Source organism: Miniopterus natalensis, chromosome 18 (assembly GCF_054644295.1).
Source record: "Miniopterus natalensis isolate mMinNat1 chromosome 18, mMinNat1.hap1, whole genome shotgun sequence".
NCBI lineage: Eukaryota > Metazoa > Chordata > Mammalia > Chiroptera > Miniopteridae > Miniopterus > Miniopterus natalensis.
Window position 1 is genome coordinate 38,206,473 of NC_142098.1, and position 20,731 is coordinate 38,227,203.

The 20,731-nt window shown below is 56.4% G+C and overlaps 2 protein-coding genes across 2 annotated transcripts; one reads left to right on the top strand and one right to left on the bottom strand.

The window, feature by feature from the left end:
* Positions 1-1,354: 1,354 nt before the first annotated feature.
* Positions 1,355-8,090, top strand: SYNGR4 (synaptogyrin 4). Its single transcript, XM_016206003.2, has 4 exons — positions 1,355-1,462; positions 6,532-6,769; positions 7,378-7,517; positions 7,857-8,090. The coding sequence occupies exons 1-4, from the start codon at positions 1,370-1,372 to the stop codon at positions 8,088-8,090; spliced, it is 705 nt and encodes a 234-aa protein (XP_016061489.2). The 5' UTR covers positions 1,355-1,369.
* Positions 8,091-10,637: 2,547 nt separating this feature from the next.
* On the bottom strand, positions 10,638-17,328 carry KDELR1 (KDEL endoplasmic reticulum protein retention receptor 1). Its single transcript, XM_016206115.2, has 5 exons — positions 17,165-17,328; positions 16,402-16,502; positions 16,039-16,197; positions 12,606-12,858; positions 10,638-11,358 (listed from the first exon to the last, which is right to left on the bottom strand). The coding sequence occupies exons 1-5, from the start codon at positions 17,253-17,255 to the stop codon at positions 11,324-11,326; spliced, it is 639 nt and encodes a 212-aa protein (XP_016061601.1). The 5' UTR covers positions 17,256-17,328; the 3' UTR covers positions 10,638-11,323.
* Between the last annotated feature and the right edge of the window lie 3,403 nt (positions 17,329-20,731).

Sequence of the window (20,731 nt, forward strand, 5' to 3'; positions counted from 1 at the left end):
TCACTGAGCGCTGTCCACTTCTTTCTCTAATGTCATATAAACTGCGCACGAGCAATATGCCTGCCTTTCTCCATCGCTGGCCTTGTTTTGGGCGCAGCGCATGCGCAGCAGGAATGTCTCCTTGTCCCCGTGCTTCAAAGAGAAGAGGACGGAGCGGGCGCGAGACTCCCGGGAGGGCTGGGGCGGGGTAGGGCTCCCGCGCGCAGCCCGCCAACGGGCGGACAGCCCAACGTCCGCTGCGGCCACGCCCCGGCTCGTGTCGGCTGCTGAGTAGGAGGGGAAAGAAAGGGGCGGGGCTTGGGCGCAACCAATCCGCTGTGGAGGAGCGAAAAGGCGGGAAAAAGCGGAAGCAAAACTGGTCTGAGGTGGCGCCTGGGACAGGGATGGGAAGGGTGGGCGAAAGGAAGAGCGGGCCCCCAAGTGACGCAGACCGGGCCTCAGAGTAGGGGTGACCCTTTGTCAGGCAGCGTCCCCCCAAGACCCAACATCCCCATCTCACGTCCTTAAAGGGAAGACCCTGATTCTAAGAAGGTAACCTAGTGCGAGGGGCATGGCCTCATTTTGAGGGGACAGCTCAGTTCTAAGCCCATGTCCCCACACGTCTGAGATCCAGACCCCCTCCCAACTTGAGGAAAGTCACTTTTATGAAGATAGAGCTGAGTTCTAAGGGGAGATCTGTATTCTAAGGAAATAACCCCAAGGCATGAGGACAGCCTAAAATATGCCCTGTTCTGCCTGGCTTCTCCATTGTGGGCGCCGTCACCCCAAACCTGAAAGGGTTCGGATCTTCTAGGAGTTCTGATCCAGCACCTCAACTCCCTGGAAATGCCACTGTGTCCTCTCACGGGGAGAACACAGTCCTTCAAAGTGGCCCTTTTGCTCCTGTGTCAGGGACATGACCCCAATATCCCAGCCCTCTCTCCAACCCTTCTCCCCGCTTGGGATTTCCTCACCTGACACCTCCACCTCTGGGCCCCCCAGCTGCCTCCACGCCTGGTGACCCTACCTCTGAAATTCCCTGGAGCCCCCTTACCCCGCACCCCAACTCATGGGATCCTCAGCAGCCCTCTTGTCCTGCACCACCACCCCCAGGACCCCAGCAGCCCTGTCACCCCATGCCCGACTCCTAAGAACCCTACCAGGCCCTTTACCCCATACAACCCCATTCCTGGGGCCCCCAGGACTCCCCTATCTCGTGCCCCCTTCTCCTGGGACCCCTGAAAGTTCCTTCACCCCATGCCTCTCACTAACCTCCCACCATCCATCTCATCCTTCAGCAGCAGAGCCCCAGGGTGGGCCCGGGGCCTCCGGCAGTCAGCAGAGCGCCCCTGCTCCAGCCGCCCAGGGCCCCAGAAGCAGAGCAGCTGCCATGCACATCCCCGAAAGCCTCCAGGACCTGGCTGACAGCGAAGCCGTGCAGTTTCTGAAGAGGCCAAAGACGATCACGAGGATCTTCGCAGGGGTGAGGCCCCCCTGTGGCCCCACTGCCCCGTGGGTGACAGGAAACAGGAGGTCTCTCCTCTCAGACACAGCGCAGGGAGTGGGGGACAGAAGGGGCCAGGTGGGGGAAAGGACGCAAAAGGGAGCTAATAACTGGTCACCTTTTACTCAGCACCTAACTGTAGGCCCTGCCTTGCACTATTCTGAGAACTTATTACTCTCATAGGAAGAAACAACCCTTCAAAGCAGGTGCTATGAGCCCCATCTTTGAGATAAGAAAACTGAGGATCAGAGAAGTTGAATAATTTTTATAAGGCTCTACTGTCTAAGGGGGAAGACACAAGCCATATGTGGCTATTTCAGCTTAAAATAATTAAAATAAATAAAATGTTCGGTTCCTCAGTCACAGGGGCCACATTTCAGGAGCCCAGCCGCCACAGGCAGCTAGTGGCTCACGTACTGGACAGTGCCGCTCAGATCTAGAACATTTCCATCATGACAAACAGTGCTGGCTAAGGTGACACAGTAGAGGCAGGGCCGGGATTCAAACCGAGGCCTGTGAGGTGCCAGAGCCTGTTCATTTTCCACCTTTCAGACAGGGAGCTGGGAGATGAGCAGGGGCTGGGGCCTCTAGGAAGAGGTGGGAGAGAATATGTAACCTAAGACACCAGATGTTGGGTGGCCACTGGGCCAGGCACTGTGCCAAGCAAGGGTTTTACAGGCATTTGGTTAGTCATCACCACATTCCCAAAGAGTCAAGACACCTGGGCTCAAATCCTCATTCAGGCCACACTTTGCTGTGTGACCTTGGGCCAATCACTGCTCCTCTCTGGGCTCTAGGCTGTGCTGCCACTATTCCTCTCCTTTGACAGAGTTGGAAACTGAGACCCAGGGAGATGATGAGACTTGATCAGAGTCATGGGAGTAGATGAGGTACCCTGGATTGAACCCAGGGTCCTAATCCAGAGTATCCCCTTCCTACCCCTTCTGGACCCTGCAGTCAGAAAATCCAATGGGCCTGGCTTAGAATCCTGGCTGTCACATGCTGTACACATAGGGTGACATACGCCTCGGTTTGTCTGACCTAATTATCAGCAGCACCACCTTTCATTCTCGAAAGTACCTTGTTTTGTTTGATAATTTACTGAGTCACCCTATATCTGTGTGACCTTGAGAAAGTACTTGATTTCTCCAAACCTCTGCACCCTCATGTATAAGAAGTGGGCCCTGATACCCTGCTCACAGGAAGGATTGTGAAAATGAAACAAGGTGATGTCCCTAAACTGATTAGCCTGGGCCTGGCACATGCTAAGCTTTCGTTAAATAGCAATTATTATTGGGACAAATCATTACTTGTGAGTGAGGAGAGAGATGGGTTTGGGGGGGCCTAGGTGATGGTGACTCCTGTCCACTGTCACTCTCAGCCAGAGGAAGAGGGGAATTACGAGTCCCACATCCTAGTTCCAGCTCCCTCACTGGTGTTACCTCTATTCCTCACCACGACCCTATGACATGGGCGTTATTACCCCTGGTTGACCCAAGAGGAAACTGAGGCCCACAGAGATTGAGTGACTTACCCAAGGACATCATCCAGCTGGTGAGCAAGTCAAAAGGATCTACACGCCTCCAAAACTTCTGAAGGAAGGGCGGGTGGCAAGGGAGGAGGCGGCCCAGCTGCTATGGACTGGTGTGGTGAAGGGGCAGGGAAGGGCCGCCAACGAGAAGGTTCGGTTACAGACTTTGCCCGCTGCCTGCATCCACCCTCCCTCCCTCCCAGCTCTCCTTCCCCCCTGGCCTGGCTCCTCAGTAGGGACTCTCTGGGCAGCTGGCGCGCCTGTCTTCACTGCCGCCTGCCAGCTGGTGCCTTAACTGATGAATCTTTGCTCCCTCCCTGGGGACAGGCCAGAGAGGGCGTGGAAGGAGGTTTGGACTCAGGATTCCAAGGGCTAGGGTTCCTCTGGCCCAGCAGAGCCTCCTCCCCACGTCTCCAGTGCCACAGCCCAAGGGTTTTGGGATCAGTGGACAGATAGCCCACTGACTAGAAGTCAGGAGAGCTGGGTCTCAATCCCCTCTCCTCCACTGACTGACCTTGAGAGGACACTTCGTTCCCGCCCTGGGCAATTCATGAGAACTATCATCAGGGCCAAGCCCCCACCCCACATGCCCCCTCTTCGCAGTGTGGAGACAGACTGGGAAACTGAGGCTCCAGGAAGTGAGCGATTTGCCCAAGGCCACACAGCTGGCCGAGTGAGCTGTGTCTGGCTCTTTCCACTCCACCACAATGGCTCTGATTTATCACCTGTGAAACAGAAATGGATTAGTAACATCCAGTGTGGGCGGATGTGATGCTTTGGGGAGGTGATGCAGGTAAAATGAGTGCAGCTTAAAAATGACCAGTGGGCCTGCTGGTCCTGCCTGACCTGGCTGCCTCAGACCACCAGGCCAGACCCTCCCCTCTACAGACTCTGTTCTTCAGCCCAGAGCAGAATGGAGGCAATACCCTCAGTCAATGCTAACATGCTGGGCAAAAAGAGGAACTCGCTGTTGTTGTTGTTATTATTATTATTACTATTATTATTTTAGAGAAGACAATTAAGACAAAGGATCAAGGAGGAGGAACAGAGTCTAAGGAGCTTAGGGGGCGATCCTTTGCCTCTCTACTCCCCACTCTGAAGGTCAGGGCAAGAACAAAGAAGAAAGTCCTAAGATCATTCCTTCTTTCAACACACATTTGCTAAGGTCCATTCTGGTGCTGGGTCCTGGGGATAGAAGAGTTCCATACCGACCTGTCCAGAAGGAGTTCAAATCCTAATGGATTTCCCTACCCCTCACCTACGCAGCCAGCATGGCCACACCAATCAACCCCCAACTCCACTTTTATGTCCTAAATATCACTGATTCCCCAGAGCCCCAACCTCAGCTCAGGCCTCAGCATTTCTTGCCTGGGCCTTCCCACCAATCTCTCTGATCTGTTGGCTTCTTCTTTTTTTTTTTTTCTGTTGGCTTCTTGTCTTGCCCCCTCCAAACAATCATGACCCTGGAGATTTGCTCTAACTCCTGGGTCTGACCCCAGCCATCCTCTGCGCAGAACCTCTCCATGCTTGTCATTAAATTCAAGCAAGAAATTTCATTTTCCACGGCTCCCAAGACCGGCCCCCTTAGTCTGGTGTTCAACCTCTGAGAGTCAGGCCCCATCCACTTTTCCAGCCTCCTCTCACACCCGACCCCTCACATGCAATTTCTCTCCAGGCCCTGAAGGAGCCCGCCTCTGCAGCATCTGGCTTTGGCACACACAGTCCATCCCGCCTGGACTGCCCTTCCTCCCCTGTCTGCCTGGAAAACTTATTCTTTAAGATGCAGTTCAGATCTCACTCTGTTTCCTCCCCAATCCAGCCCCACGACTTCAGTTCTAGCTCAAACCTTGATTCTCTCCCTGACCCCAGGCCCTGGTCACCTGCCTGCCTCCAATCTCTAGTCTCATCTCCTCCAGTCCATCTGCACACAGTCCCAAAGGGGTCTTCGTGCACCCAGAGCTGCCCTTGACCCTCCCCTGCTCAGAGCCCTGCTGTGGCTCCCTACTGCCCTTCTGGCAACTTCCCCATTCCTTCGCCTTTCCTACCCTGCAACACTCCTTACAGGCATCACCTCATCCAGAAGGCCTTACTGGATCAACTCCCACCACCTGCCCCATATCACCCCGGTCCTTCCATATCTCGCTTGGACCTCATCACCTGCATTGCGACTGTCTGAGACAAATGATTGGGGCTTAAAATTTTCACTGAATGGCATTGGTAGAAACCGCTGCCCTTGAGGTGTCTTGTCTGGTCCAGCTAGAGGCAGTATAGCAGGAGGTTAAGGAAAGCTCAGGAGCCAGATAACTCATTCAAACCCAGGCACTGCCACTTGCTAACTGAGTGACTTTGGGTGATTCCTCGTCTTCTCTGTGCCTCAGTTCCATTATCTTAAAAATGGGGCCATTAGTAATACCCAGATCTTGGGGTGGCTGTAAGGATGACACAGGCTGGTGCTTGTGGAGAACGTCAGTGGCGCTTAATAAACACCGCGGACTACAAGCGGAGATGCAGGCAATTTTACTACAGCGAGCTCCATGCGGCGTGTGCAAGAGCCGGGGCTACCCTCTCAGTGAGGTTGTATTCGCTTCGAAAAAAGTCCTGGCCCAGCCAGCATGGCTCAGTGGTTGAGCATCGACCTAGGATCCAGGACATGGAGGTTCCATTCCCTGTCAGGGCACATGCCCAGGTTTCGGTCTCGATCTTCAGCAGGGGGCATGCAGGGGACAGCTGATCAATGACTCTCTCTCATCACTGATGTTTCTCTCTCTCTCTCCCTCTCCCTTCCTCTCTCTGAAATCAATAAAGATATATTTTTTAAAAAGTCCTGAAGCAAAAAAAAAAGCAAAATGTTAATGTTTGGTAGGTCCTGGGTGTTTGTTACATTTCTTTCCATACTTTTCTGTGTTTTTCAACTATTTCACAAATTTAAAAATGAGTAGGGATTAGCCTAGCTGGGCAGGAGGAGGGAGCTACAGGCTGCAGCGGGCAGAGGTTGGCCTCAGAGAGGATCATCATGACGGCAAGCACCCATGGAGCTCATGCTGTGTCCAGGGCACTGAGCTAACCATCTGATGTTGGTACCTGGGTTTGGTGGCAGGTACCAGTTTGGGGTGGCAAAAGGGGAGTGTGGGTGAAGTGGGGTGAGTGAGGAGAGCACAGGCAGGGCCTCACAGGCCAGGCTGAGGGGCCAGGACTCTGTCCCGGGGGCACTAGGGAGCCATGGGGGGCTGTGAGCAGGGAGGGGGGGTGTGGAGAAGCTGAGACTGGAGGCAGGGAGGCCCAGGAGGGGCTGGAGCAAGGGCCCAGAGGGAGAGGAGGAGGCCTGAGCTAGTATGGAGAAGATGGGTGAGGGGCAACAAGACGGACAGGGCTTGGAGGCTCTGAGGGAGGGGCAAGAGCTGCCCGGTGGGTGGATGGTAGGGTCCAGTCCACAGATGGGGAGCCCAGAGGGGACGAGAGGGTTTGGGGAGGTGCTGAGCTCCACTCGGGTCCCTGGAACCTGCTCCCACACCCACAGATCTTCGCCCTCATCGTCTTCTCTGTCCTGCTGACCGACGGCTACCAGAACAAGACGGACTCTTCACAGCTCCACTGTGTCCTCAACAGCAACCAGATGGCCTGCAGCTTGGCCGTGGGGGCCGGCCTCCTGGCCTTCTTCAGCTGCCTGGCCTTCCTGGCCCTGGATGCCCGGGAGAGCCACATCGCCTGCACCCGTTTCAGGACGGCCTTCCAGCTCCTGGACTTTATCACGGCTGGTGAGTCCGGGACCACTGCCCACGCTTCCCTGCTCTTGCTCCCAGCCCTCCTGGCTCCAGAGGACCCCCAGGACACTGCCCTTCGCTGCCCATTGGGCTACCTGTGACCCAAAGCTCTGTCCCTCCCTCTCACGCTCATTGGCACCTGCAATTTCCTCCCGGGGAATTATCATGCTGTCCTTTAGACTCAGTGTAAGGGTCACCTTTTCTGTTCCCCAGGCCAATTCTAGAAGTCTCCCCCTCTCTCCTCCTCCTCCCCTCCCCCTCTCCTCCGCACAGCATCTCAGGGCTGGGAGGGCCCTCTGTGAGGGTGGGAATGTTTGGTGCCTGCGCTTCCCAGTAGGGGAGCCGCTGGCCACACATGGCCCCTGAACACTTGAAGTGTGACCAGTGGGATCATGGGGCTGAATTGTTTTTTTCTTTTATTTTAATTGATTGAAATGTAAGCAGCCCTGTGTGCCAGCAGTGGGCGCGCAACTCCACTCCAGTGGTGCACCTCATGGGGGGCGGGGGGGCTGGGAGGGAGAGGCCATGCAGCCCACCCTTCCCAGGCCCAGAAGCCCTTCCTGAGCCGAATCTTCCGCCTTTCTCCTCTCCTGCGACCCCAGTCCTCTGGGCGGGCATCTGGTTCCTGGGTTTCTGCTTCCTGGCCAACCAGTGGCAGCATTCGCCACCCAAACACTTCCTCCTGGGAAACAGCAGCGCCAAGGCCGCCATCACCTTCGCTTTCTTCTCCGTCCCCATCTGGGTGAGGATGAGCCCCTCCCCGGCACCCTCTGCGGGGGCAGGAGTGGGGGGGCTAGACCATCCTCCCTCTCACTCAGCTCCCTGGGCCTCTGCCAGCCCCTTCCCCAACTCCCAGGAAAACTGGAAAGAAGGCGCCTTCCATCCAAGCAGACTCAGGCCAGCATTAGGCCTGATGCTGGGTGACTAGTGAGCCGGGTGACCAGTGAGCAGTGGGCACAGCCGCACCCTGCGTCTCCCTGCCAGGCCAGGCCCCAGGCCCAGTCCCAGCCTCAGCCCCAGCCCCTCTTCTTCTCTCCTGTCCCCTCAAGCCAGCCTTCAGCATGCCCTTCTCTGCCCACAGATATTCCAGGCCTACCTGGCCTTCCAGGACCTCCGCAACGACTCGCCGGTCCCCTACAAGCGCTCCCTGGATGAAGGTGGAGTGGTGCTCACCACTCTCTCCCCACCCTCTGCCACCAGCCCTATCAACACGCCCACCACAGGCCCCAACAACATGAGTTATGCAAGCTCCGCCTTGTCCCCCTATCTGGCCACTGCAAAGGTCCCCCGCCTCGCTATGATGCCCGACAACTAGACACCCTCATCCACCTCAGTAAAGAGCTCATCCCCCTCCGGAAGGATTTACTGAAAACAGTCCTCTGTCCTTCTCATGTTTGTCCCGCGCTGGTTCCTGGAGTGGCCAGGGGTGGGGAGAAATCCAACCAGGTGGTCTCTACAGTAGGTCCATGCCACCTCCCAGGCTCTCCATCTGGGTACCACTGTGACAGCGGCACATTAGAGGTGGTGACAGGAAAGACACATCTTTTGGGTCCGTTAGCCCTGGGAAGGAGGCACAAGGCGTCCACTGTGCAGTTGAGGGAGTTCAAGTACAGAGAGGGAGAGAAAGCTCCCTCCTGTAGAGAAAGCGCTAAGAATCGGGGCCAATACTGGGGCCCACCCTGTTGCTGACACCAAAGCCCAAGCTCTTTCACTCACTCCAATGACAAGGGAACCAACTCAAAAGCAAGCTGTGTGAGGAGTCATTAAAGGAACAGGGGGCCATGAGTCCGCGACTGAGGGCAGGGAGATCCTTGTCTTCAAATATTTGGGAGACTGTTGGGAAAGAGGAGGGGTTTATTCTAGAACCCAAAGCTCATCAGGGACTCACACACAGGCCACAAGATGCTCACATCTGTAGGGCCAAGCGGGCAGCCCCAGTGAGTAAAGCAGCCATTAAGTGTGGATGGGGGCAGGGGTGTGTCTAGGAGGGGCAGCCCTCACTGAGCACCCACAGCTCAGCACCGTGGGCCTGGGGTGCCTAGAGCAGCGCTGTCCCATTGAATATAATGCGAGCTGCAGGGCGTGGAATTTTCAATAGTCTAGTAGCCACACTAGGAAAAGTAGAACGAAACAAGTGAAAATGATTTTCATATATTTTATTTAACCCAGTATATCCAAAATATTATTTCAACATGTCATCAGTATAAAAATTATTAGATATCTTACATTCTCTCATACCACGTTTTCGAAATCCTTTGCATATCTCACATCTCAATTTGGACTCATCACATTTCAAGTGCTAATGGTACGTGTAGCTGATGGCCACATTGGACAGTGCAGCTCTAGAATCTTCTGGTTTTTCTAGAACAATTGGACACCTCTTTATGCAAATTTTCTTGATGTTATGCAGGCCAAACAAAACACCCCCACAAGGGTGACGGACAAAGGGACGAGAGTTGTGGGGGGGTCAAACGTGAGTTCTGTAGTCGCTCTGTGAGGTTTACTGTGTGGCAGCCCCATGCTCAGTTCTGGGGGTACAGAATAAATAGGACATGGTTCCCTGGGCATGGGGAGAAGCGGCAGCGGTGGAGTGGAGGGCAGCGCTGTGACGTGGGAAGCGGGAGGATTCAAACTCTCATCCTCACTGTCGCTAGCTGGATAAACTGGGACGTATCGCTTAGTTTCTCTGGGCCTGAACTGAGTTGGCTGGAAAACTGAGAGACTGGGTCCAGATTGAGTGATGGCTTTCAGACCACATTCAAAGAGGTGCCGCCTCCCAGCCCCAAATCCACCCTAGCAGCCCTGCTCCTGTGTTCTCCACATCAGGCTCTGGGAAACATTCCTCTAAACAGGAGGTCCCTTGGCTTAAAAGAAAGAAAAACATAAATCGTTGAAAAATCCCACAACAGTGGCTAAATGCACAGGCTCCAGTGACAGGCAGCCCGGACACAAACCCACCTGTGCCACTCACCCTCCTAAGCCTTGGTTTCCTCCTCTGCAGTGTCCCTCTTTGGAGGTGCTAAGGTCCCTCCACATTGCCTGGCACTCGTGAAATGCTCAGGAAATGCCAGCTACCTGCCTCCTGAAGCCTCCAGGGCCATCCTATGGGAGACCTGGGGGTGGTCAAGGAAGGTCTCAGTGGACATCTAGGAAGTCTGACTAAATCCTAAATCCGGGGGCAAAACCCCCAAAGCTCCAAGGGCCAGGCAGGTAATGCAAGTGAAAGATAAAGGCAGGTGTGAAGCCAGTCTGGAGGGAGATGTGGAAAATATCCCACTTTCCTTTTAATTCCACAAACAAAAACAGAAAGCGATGTGTCAGCCGGACAATGAATGGTAAAGACCCCTCAGCCAAGTCCTGGGGACCGTGGTGGAAAGCTGCGTCCATTCAGCTCCAGCCATCTGTTGCCACCCGGAAATGAGGACCCGGCATTGTCAGACTGACAGATTTTTTCAAGAGAAGCCAGAAATTCAGATTTTAATGTGAAATTGGATTTTAAATACTGGCAACCGATTTCTTTTTTTTTTTTAAGAAAACAGAATGGCTCAACAAAATGCCAGGTGAGGGTGGAACGAGCTGCCTGCTGGTGACCTCCGAAGGTCCTCTGTAACCCTGAGATTCAGGACAACAGTCAGGGAAGTTCTGTGCCAGTCAGGAGGAATCTTCGAGATATTTTTCTCCAAAGCATCTTCCCCAGTGGGACCCTGAGGAGTCAGGATACAGCTCAGTCTTGGGAAACCCAATTTCTCATCTTCCTGCTCCTCTCAGGCCTCAGTTGCCTGTGGAGAGTCAATGGGACAAAGCAGAAGCAGACAGGGGCTGGGCTGGGACCCCACAAACGCCAGAGAGCGAGGGCAAGGAGTAGCGAAAGAGGCATCATTTTCCTCGGTTTATTTCAAGAGAACAAAGAATCAACCATCAATTCTGTACAAAAACATGGCAGAGTCACGGTGGCCCTGGAGCCAGCCCCCTAAATGCCCCAAAAACGAGGACAAGACTAAAAAAGCCCAAACTCTGGGTAAAATTATTATGAAAAATCAGGGGAGACCTTTCCTCTCCTCCTCCCTTTCCTCAGCCCAGAAGTTTGGGGGGCAGGGGCTGTGTTCATGGCCAGGGTGGGAGGTCAGGTGTAGGCAGACTTAGTGTTTGGCAAACAGTGGAGCTGGGGGGTATGGTCTGGAAGCGAGCTAAGGGGCTTGGAGAGAGAAGATCTCCCACCCTGCACCCCCCCCCCCATACAGGATACTTGAAATAGTTTATAAAAACCAGGGCCAGACAGTAGAAGAGAAAGGAGTCATCGGAATCAAAAACTAAATAGTGGAAAGATTTTTTTTCTTCTCTAAAAGGCAAAAAACCAGAAACAGCCCAGGTCCTGAGCTCCCCAAGTCCTGGGTCCTCCACCACCCCCTGAAACCCGGCAGGAGGAAGGTGGGGAGTGGGGGAAAGTCGGTTCTTAAAAAAGTCACCCCTGGACAGGAAGACTCCTCGTCTTCCGTTGCCTTCCTCTGCCCCTCTCCCTGCCGAGGAGAGGGATGGCGCGGGCCAGGGCTACGCTGGCAAACTCAGCTTCTTCCCCTTCAGGACTGCAAGGAGAGAGAGGGGGCAGCGTTACCGTGGGGCCGGGAGGGCACAGCCTCCCACACCAAGCTGGGCGCTGGGCACGACGGAGATGCGAGGGGGGCTGGTCCCAGGGCCCTGGATTATAAACTGGGGAAATCGGCCTGAATTACTGAGGGCTGCGCTGGAGGGACCCCAGTCTTGTCCTAGGTGCTGAGCACTGAGGCTAGAGGAGGCCCCATTTCTCCGGGTGGTGACAACTCCTCTCCCACCCTTGAAGGACTCAGGCTGGAGGCCTTGGATCCCAAGAGGGAGCTGGGGTCGAGGGTCTGGCCGGGCTCACCAGGCGAGACCAGTATCCTGCCCTCCCAGCTTTAATCCCAAGGGCCTGGGGCTGCCTCCGGTCCTCTGCTCTCCTGACCCCCTTTCCTTCACATCAGCTGACACCTGATTTCTCGGGTCTCTGCTTTAATCATCATCTCCTCTATGAGGCCTCCCCTGAGACCCCCCTCCCCATGGAAAGTAGCCCCCTCACCCTCCACAGCTGTTGCACCCCTGGTTTCTTTGTCGTAGCTCCCGCACTACTCGCAGTCATCTCTCTTTACTTGTTCATTCACCATCTCCCCCAACTAGAATTGTATATTATTGTGTCTCTAGAGCCCAGCCCTGGCCCAGTAAATTTCTTGGTTGAATGAACGAGTGAATCAATCAACCAGCCAATCAATGAATCTCAGTGGGCCTGCATCCCTGAGGGTGAGGGCAGCGCTCAGTGAACAGAGATGAGGCCCTCCCTTCTCTGAGCACTGCTGGGCTGGGGACATGGGAATTTCAGATTTTTTAGGGTGTGAGACTGAAACCCTATGGATCTGGAACCTCAGGGCAGGAGGAGGGCTTAGGACAAATTGCAAGAGAGGAAAAGTCAGAGGCCGCCCGTGCCCCTCTTTGCCCTGTCTCCTCTTCCCGCAAATGCTCAAGGGCTGGGGAGAAAGATGCCTGGTCTTCACGTGGTCCAAGCAGAGGCACCTCTGTGCAGGAAGGCGGCCCCTGATGCCTTGCTGTCTTCCCTCAGGGCCTAGGGGCCCCAGGAGAGTGACCCCTTGTCCTTCGGGAGGCTGGGGCTGGAGGCTGAATTCCTGGGGGGGGTGTCTGGGACCCTGGGACCTGAGAGAGGAAGTTCTCTCCCCTGAGTAACGAGTGACACAGGGCTGGGGCGATGGAGGGCGAGAGCTAGGGAGTGAGCAGGACCCCTTCTGCTGACCCCCACGCTGGCTACCTTTGGTGATGTAGAGGTAGAAGAAATCGCAGTAGAGGACTGTCTGGACCAGGCCGGCCACGATGGCGATGAGGTCAAAGAAGCCCTCGAAGTAATAGCGCCAGATCCAGTTGAAGAGATAGAGCGTGCGGTAGACGCCCAGTGCGAACAAGTAGTGGCTGGTGATGGTCTCCGCCTCTCCCGTCTTGCTCACCATGAAGAGCTGCGGCAGGATGGCCACCGACTCCAGGTAGATGGAGAAGGTCCAGAGGATCTGCAGGGAGGCGGCAGAGCAGGGGCAGAGGGCAGGACGAAATGGGAGGGGACAGGGCAGGAGAGAAGGCAGATGTCAGGTGCAGACCATGCAGGAGAGAGGAAAACCCGACAGCAATGCCGCCAGCACTTCCTGTGTGCCAGACAGCGCTCTGCCTGAGCCATGTGTATTCTCACTTAATCCTCCACATGGCCCATGAGGGAGCTGCTATAATTAGCATCCCCATTCTACAGAGGAGGAAACAGGCCCAGAGAGGGGAAGAGACTTGCCCAAGACCACAGCTAGTAAGTGGCAGAGCTGGGATTCGAACCAAGGGTTCAGAGTCGGTGCTCACAAGCACTCGGCAAAAGGCGCACCAGGTTGGAATCTTGGCTGTGAGACCTCCCTTCTATGAGGTTTTGGGCAAGAGATCCAGATTCTCCGAGCCTCTGCTTATCTCAAAAATGGATACGATTTTCCTGCCCTTGTAGGGGCGACATTTTATGTGCAATCTTTAGAGCTATAAATCAGACTGTGTCACTCCCTGGCTTAAAACCATCCAGTAGCTACTTCTTATCACAACCAGAATAAAATCAAAATCTAACCTGGGTCTTCAAGGCCTCCCCAATCCAGCCTCATCTCCTACTCCCTTCCCTCAATCTCTGGGCTGCAGTCAGGCCTTCTATTTGCCCTCCACCATGCAGGCTCCTTCCTGCCCCAGGACCTTTGCACTTGCTATTCACGCAACAATTCCCCAGACTGTCACATTCTGCCTCTTCCACCTCCTTCCAGGCTTGGCTCATCAGTCAACTCCTGAGAGAGGCCTTCCCTGACCATCCTTCCTACAGCACTGTCACATCACCCTGTTTTATCTCTTTCCTGGCAGCCCTCACCAGAATGTGAGTCATGAGACTCAGATCCTCCACGTTGTTCACCTCATGACCCCACCCCTGGCACAACGCCTGGCACATATTCGATGCCTGGATGAGTGAATGAGTGAATGGAAGTCAGCTCCCACGTGCTTGTCACGGGCCACCATTTAGGGACAAGTGCCAGTCATCACTTGTGTGCAGGACAGGGCACCACAGGAGGGGGAAGAAGAGACTGCAGACATCTGTCAGCCCCTTTTCAGTCCACAGGAACCTGAAAGTCCCACCTGGGGTAATTCAGGATCCACAGACACACCGAAACCTCCCCTCAGAGAGCAAGGCCAGGTGGCAGGTTGTTGCATTTGTGGGAGGGAGTGGGCCACATTAGGACATATTCATTGCAACGCGTGCTTTACAGCATTTACCACGAGGCACTGCTCCCCGGGCCTTACAGGCATTAACTGGCTGCTGCCTTCACCCTGCCTTCTTATCCCCCATTATACAGATGAGGAGATGGAGGCCCAAAGGCGCACAGCTAAAATGTGAGTAGATTCTTCTCCAGGCAGCTGGACTCCAGGGCTTGCTCCCATAATCACTCAGAATCCTCCTGCAAAGCTCTTAGCAGGTCAGCTTAGTGGAGGCTCTGGGAAAAGTTACCAATTAAACTGATGCACACCCAACTGTACCCCTGGGTCAACCATGGGACGAGAATCATAACATAGGGGGAGATGGAAGGTCACGTTTTCATCATGTTTATGTTTATCTATTCATGACGTCTGAATTTTTAAAGAAGAGGGTTAAAAAAATAATTTTTGAGCACGCACCAACACATATAGCCTGTGAAGGCAGGCGGACTTGAGTTTAAATCCTGTGAGCTCTCTCCTGAGCCCACCTTAGTTTTCCAAAAGATGGGGATGAGGGGTCAGGCCGGATGCTGGCGTATTTAGAATGGCCAGCGTGGAGCCAGGAACAGTAATAAGACTTTGTACAAGTGAACTCACTGCTTTGAATGAGGGAACCAAAAAAACTGGAGTCAAAAGGCCTGGGCTCTGTTCTGGTCTCTTCCACCTGGAGTAAGCCCCACTGCCTCCCCCAGCCTCAGTCTCGCCCTCTGTAAAATGGGCCCAGTTTGGGTGAGTGTTCCTGGCAAGGTGGCGACGGTATGTCTGCAAAGTCCAAGGCCTGCAGCCAAGTCCAGCATCCCCACCACAGTACAATGCCACCTCCCTCTGACATTCCTGGGGCCTGTGGGCCAAAGTCACCCTCTGTCAAATTTGTCTGGCCTGCAGGGTGCTTTTAGAAATATATTTTGAACCTGTGGCCAAAATTTTAAAGCATGATCTCGCAGGAAAACTCCTGAGTTGTGGCTTCTGTTGAAAACATCAGCCCACCTGGCCACTCAGGGCCAGCTTCCTACGAGGCAGGAGTGAGCCTGAGGGAGGAAGCATTGTTCTGAATTTGATTCCTGCCAGGCTTCAGGAGGCAGGAGAGTGAAGACTTAGCACAGCCTCTACCAAAAATCCTCCCAGGAATTTGCACAGTGCCACCAAAATGCCACAGAATAAAAACCACAACAGCTAATGTTTAGGAGTAAAAGTATCAGCATGGAACTAAACACTTCAGTCATTGAAGAAACATTAACATAGAACTTCCTACCTAGTGCCAGACACTGTGCTTTACCACTATCAACCCCTCCTTAGAACTTCTAAAGTAGGAATTGATTATCCCCATTTTACAGACAAGGAAACTGAGGCACAGAGAAACTGACTTGCCCAAAGTCCCACAGCTGCTAAGTGGGCTTCAAATCCCTGCTCTGTGGTTCTAGAGCCTATGTGTTTCACCACTAGGCAATGCTGTATAAAATCAGTAAATCCTCACTTGGCCGGATCTCGACTTTATAAAGTGAGGCACAGAGAGGTCACATCACATGCCCAAGGTCATGCTAACAGAAAGTAGCAGATCTGGGATTTCAATCCAAGTAGCCTGGCTCCAGAGCCCCTGTTCCCAGTTCCTGAGCTGCTCACTAGGCTATTGACCTTGGACGAGTCATTTAGGCTCCCTAAGCTTCAGTTTCCTCATCTGTAAAATGAGGCTGCTGTGAAAAATAATGGGTTAATGTACATGAAATACTGAGAGCAGCATCTGGCACCTGGCGAGTGCTGCTGCCGTTGTGTTAATATCATCTGATTCCAGGGCCCATGAGCCGAACTTATGTCCTAAAATAAAGAAGTCTGAGCAAATCTTGCAGAAGGAAGCCATTGAGAAGGTCCACTGTCAACAGCTGTTCCGCCACGGCCCATCCCCCAAACAGGGACCCTTCCAGGCAGCCTACCTCTAGGGGGGTAAAGTCATGGTTGACCAGGAACGCCAGGATGGCGGTGGGAACAACGAGAAACTCCACCCGGAACGTGTCGTGGTTCCCATCATAAGTGGCTTTGAACTTGCTGTAAATCATCCAGACTGTGGTGAAGGAGCAGGCGATGTAGACCACCTGTGGAGGGGGACCCAGAGGAGGGGGCCTCAGCTTGCAGCACCTGCGCCCCCGCACAGGCTCAGTCCCGGGGCCTGGAGCCCCAGCCCTTCCTCCCTCGGACCCCAGGCTCTGGGCTCCTGTCACCTCATCCCTCCAACCCAGAGGCCTGGGACCCACACTCCCCTCAGAAGGCCCAGCAGGGGCGAGTGGGTAGAGCTTTACCTTCATGCACGTGTTGTAGAGCGAGATGTAGTTGGTGAAAAGGTCCAGGTACCGGGCAGTGAACACCACGGCAAACAGGACCTGGCTCTTCCCGGAAATCCCTGCGGTGCAGAAAGAGTGGGGGGGTCTGGGGTGGGCTGCACGGCCATAAACCGAGGCCCAGCGCCGGAGATGCGCCTGGACACCCCTCAGGGGCGCAGTCGTTCCTGGAGGCCTCCCCTGCCCGCCCTGCCTGAGCAGGGCCCTTTCCCGCGGCCCACAGCCAGGGGGCAGCCCGGCCCCAGAGCTACTCCAGCCCGAGGCTCGGTCCCAGGCTAGGCCTCACGGCCACCCCGGGCCCCCTCAGGGTCCTCCCAAGTCCAGACTCCAGGTGGGTTTCACGGGAGAACCCCACTTGACCTCAGCGCCCCCAGAACAGGTTGCCTCCCCCCCGCTCTCTTCCTGGCCGCCACGGTCCACGTCACCAACTCCCAGCCACCTCCCTGCCTGCCACGGCTCCCTGTTCAAGCCCTGGAACCAGGGCCGCCCACATGAGGCTGGGGGAGGCTGAACTGGGTGCCTGGAGCCACCCCCACCAAGCTGTATGCACCCCCACTCTGGTGAAAGGAGCTGACCCCCCGGTGACCCTGGACCTGGAAGGGGGGGGGATCCCCAGCAAGCGGTAGGGGGAGGGACCCGTCCCCCTGGTGCCTCCAAACCCTCGCCCGAGTCCTGGAATGTCCCCCGCACTGCCCCCCTCCTCCCGCTCCCGTGGGCGTCTCACCGGCACACGAGCGGGACTTCCAGATTTTGAGCAGTAGCAAAATGATGGCTAGAAGGTGGGAGAGGTCTCCCAGGAATCGGAAGAGATTCATGGTTGGGGGGTCTGGAAGGACTGGAGGGGGGCTGCCCCCCGGGGCTGCTGTTCTGGCCGGGCGGCTGGGATGGAGGCGGGAGAGGGGCCCTCGGGTGGGCTCCGCTCCTGGGAGGGGGCTCTGGGAGGGGGAGCCGAGGCGGGAGCTGGCGGCGGAGCCGGAGCTAGGAAGAGGGAGGCGAGCGGGAGGGGGAGGAGTCCGGGGGAGGCTCCGCCCCGGAGGGCGGAGTCCCGGCTCTCTGGCGCCCCCTACCCGCGCCCGCCGGCTTGCAGAGTCGGCGCGGAATGCACCCCCAAGGCAGCCTCCTAGATATCTGTGGGTTCGCTGGGACCTGAAACTCCCAAATCTGGCACCTGCTCCCTTAGGCAGTCTGTGCTCAGCTTCTGCCCTTGACAGCGATTAGGGAGGCTGGCCTCTGAACTCTAAAAATCCTAGACAGGCACCCAGAGGCTGGCTTTTCTTGGGCCTCAAGCTCTAATCTGCCCAAAGGGCAAAAAAGCAGCCCCCAGAGCCTCCCTCAGACCCAGGAGTCCCGGACCCTAGCCCCTCCTCCCAGGACAAGAGTCCAAGCCCCCAGCCTCCTCCCCTCCCAGGACCTCGGAAATATAGAACCCTCCTCCTCCCCCAAGACTTAGGAGTCCAGGCACCCATCTCCCCTTCCTTAGGGTCCCACCTCAACTATCCTGTGTTTCAAGCATCCTAGACCCAGGAATCTAGGGGCACAATTCCTTCCTCCCTCTGAGACCCACAAATTCAGGCCCCAGTCTTTTTTTTTATTTAAGAAAAGCCTTCATCCCTGCTCTCCCAGACCCTGGAGTCAACAGCCCACAGCCCTGGCTCCTGCCCCAACCCCAGAATTGCCCCTCACAAGCGCACACACACACACACACACACACACACACACTCCTGGCCTCTGCCCTCAGGAGCCCAGGTGTTTTGTGCCAGCCTCCACCCCAATACTTTATAGAAGTGCTGGGCCTAGCCTCTCTAGCAGGAGGGGTAGGAGCTGGCAGCTGGCCTTGGGGGACCTGCCAGGGCCAGGCTGTGTCTTCTAGGAGGTAGATGCTGCTTTCCTCCTGTGGGTTTGAGTACCCACAGGTATAGGCCTAGGCCCCTCAATAAAAGAAGGAGTACAGGGGTATGACTTCCTCAGAGGGGTGGAGAGACATCCTTGAGCCTTGGACTAGTGGACCCCTGAGGGTGGCTTGTACTAGGGGTTCAGGTTGTCTGAGTGCTTAAAAGGGACTCAGGCTGGGAGGAGGGGTCCTAAATCACTGGGTACCAGTGGAGAAGGGAACCAGGGGTCTGGACTCCTATGTCTGAGGGAGGAGGGGCTGGGGGCCTGGACTCCTGGATCTGAGGGAGGAGGGGCTGGGGGCCTGGACTCCTGAGTCTGAGGGAGGAGGGGCTAGGGGCCTGGACTCCTGAGTCTGAGGGAGGAGGGGCTGGGGGCCTGGACTCCTGGGACCCTAGGCTTCTGGGTCTGAGGGAAAAAGGCACCAGTCACCTGGAGTCCTAAGTCTGACCAAGGGGGCTGGAGGTCCTGGAGGAGGAGGAGTCTGGGGACTTGAATTTCTGTGTCTTTGAGAGGAGGGGCTGGGAGCCTGGACTCCTGGCTTCATGGAGACCTAGTTTGCAGGCCTGGCCTTCTAGATCAATAAAAGCCAAAAGCTGGGTCCTAGCATGTTGGAGACCAGAGTCAGGGAACAGCCTCCTGCTTCTCAAGCCTCAAAGTGGGGAGGGGGCCAAGGGCAGCAGCCCTGGGGCCCTGAAGTCCAGGTCCGAAGCTGATGTCTCAGTGACAGATTCTGAGTCCCTGCCTACCTCCCTTTTTATTTGCAGCCCCTCACTCTCTTGTCCCAGGAGGAAGGCAGAGGCTGGGAGCTGGGGCGGGGGCAGCCCCTTCCCCAGCCCCGGCAGGAGGAGGGGTCCCCAGGGAGGCCATGAGGGGGGGCTGTGGATCTCCCGGCAGGGGCGGACGGGGACTGAATGTTAATCGCATCCCGAGTGAGTGTGTGTGAGAGAGAACAGAGCGAGTGTGCGGGTCCCTCCCGCTCCGGCTCCTCCAAGCCGGGGCCGCCGCCACCGCCACGACCGCAGCCTCCCTCGGCCACCGGCACCAAGCTGGGGGTGTCGGCCTGGGTGGGTCCGCCCGGCCCCCAGGGGTCTCTCGCGCATCAGCCATCTGCCCGGTGAGGATCTGCGGGGCGGGTGTCGGGCTGGGCTGTGGAGGGGGGGTGTGTCTGTAAGGGCTGCGGCGGCCGCGGCCGCGAGGGAGGGAGGGAGGGAGGGAGGGAGGGGGATCGGTCTGTCTGTACCGACCCTGAGCCTCCTGCCTGGGTGTCGTGGGCCCCCCAGTTTCCTCCCGCCAGCCCCCAAACCCAAGTGGATGGTGTGTACCTGGGCTCTGTGCCTCCTGCCTGCGTCCGGCCGGCGTCTGGCATCCCTGGCTGCCTGTGTGTCCTCCTGTCTGTCGCACAGTCCCTGACGGCAGTGGCAGCCCGGCCCCCATCGGCCCCCCGTGTGTCTGGGGGGGGCCTCCTCAAGCTCCGGGGTGTTGAAGGGAATCCCAGGGAAGTGAGGTTGTGCGTGTGTGCGTGTGGATGTGTGTGCTGCTGCCTGGGTTTCGAGTGGGGGTGTGGGGGGGTCTGCAGGTGGCCAAGGAAGAAGGGCAAGCGGTTCCCCCCACAGGCGGTCTCCCGCCCCTCACACAGACACACACCAGTCACTGGCTTCAGAGGTGACCCAGACAGACAGACAGACAGACAGACGCTGGGGGGGCGCTCAGGGCACAAAGGGGGGTGAGAATGAGCCAAGGAGAGGCGGGACTGGACACATGGACTGGGGGGAGGAGCCGGGGCTGAAGCAGCAGAGGGGGGCACCCCAGGTGGGTGGAGGGGGATCCCCACGGGGTCCAGGCGGTGAGAGGACACCCCGACAGCCTCCGCAATGTCCGGGGCCCAACTTCCAGTGCAACATGTGTAGCGGCGTCCTCGCCTAGTCGGGGTGGCCGCAACCTTGGGGGACAGACAGGGCAGGACGGACCTAAGAAGAGGACAGAGAGCCGGAGCCAGGGACAATCAGGAGGTCCCCGTTCCTGCCGCTGCCCTGCCGCCGCCACTGCCACCGCCTCCGCCACCGCCCCGGGCCTGGCCCCCCCAGCGGCTCCCTGAGCCCTCTTCGGAATCTTCGGGTCGCTGGACTCCGGGTTCCGGTCTTAGCCCCCGTAATCCCCCCAACAGAACGGGGTCATGAAAAGGTAAGCCTGGGGTAGAGGACGCAGGGGTGGGGGTGGAGACGACCCCCAGATCTAGGGCAGGGAAAGTTGGCCCTGGGCCTCAGGGAAGGAGGGGGGGTTGAATAGTGAGCAGGGGTCTTCATCCCTCCAGCTCCCTTGTCTCCTGGGGACTCGTCTGCCCCCCATCTTTCTCTCTCTCTGAGTCCCTTTTTCCTAGGTCTCTACACCTCAGACTTCC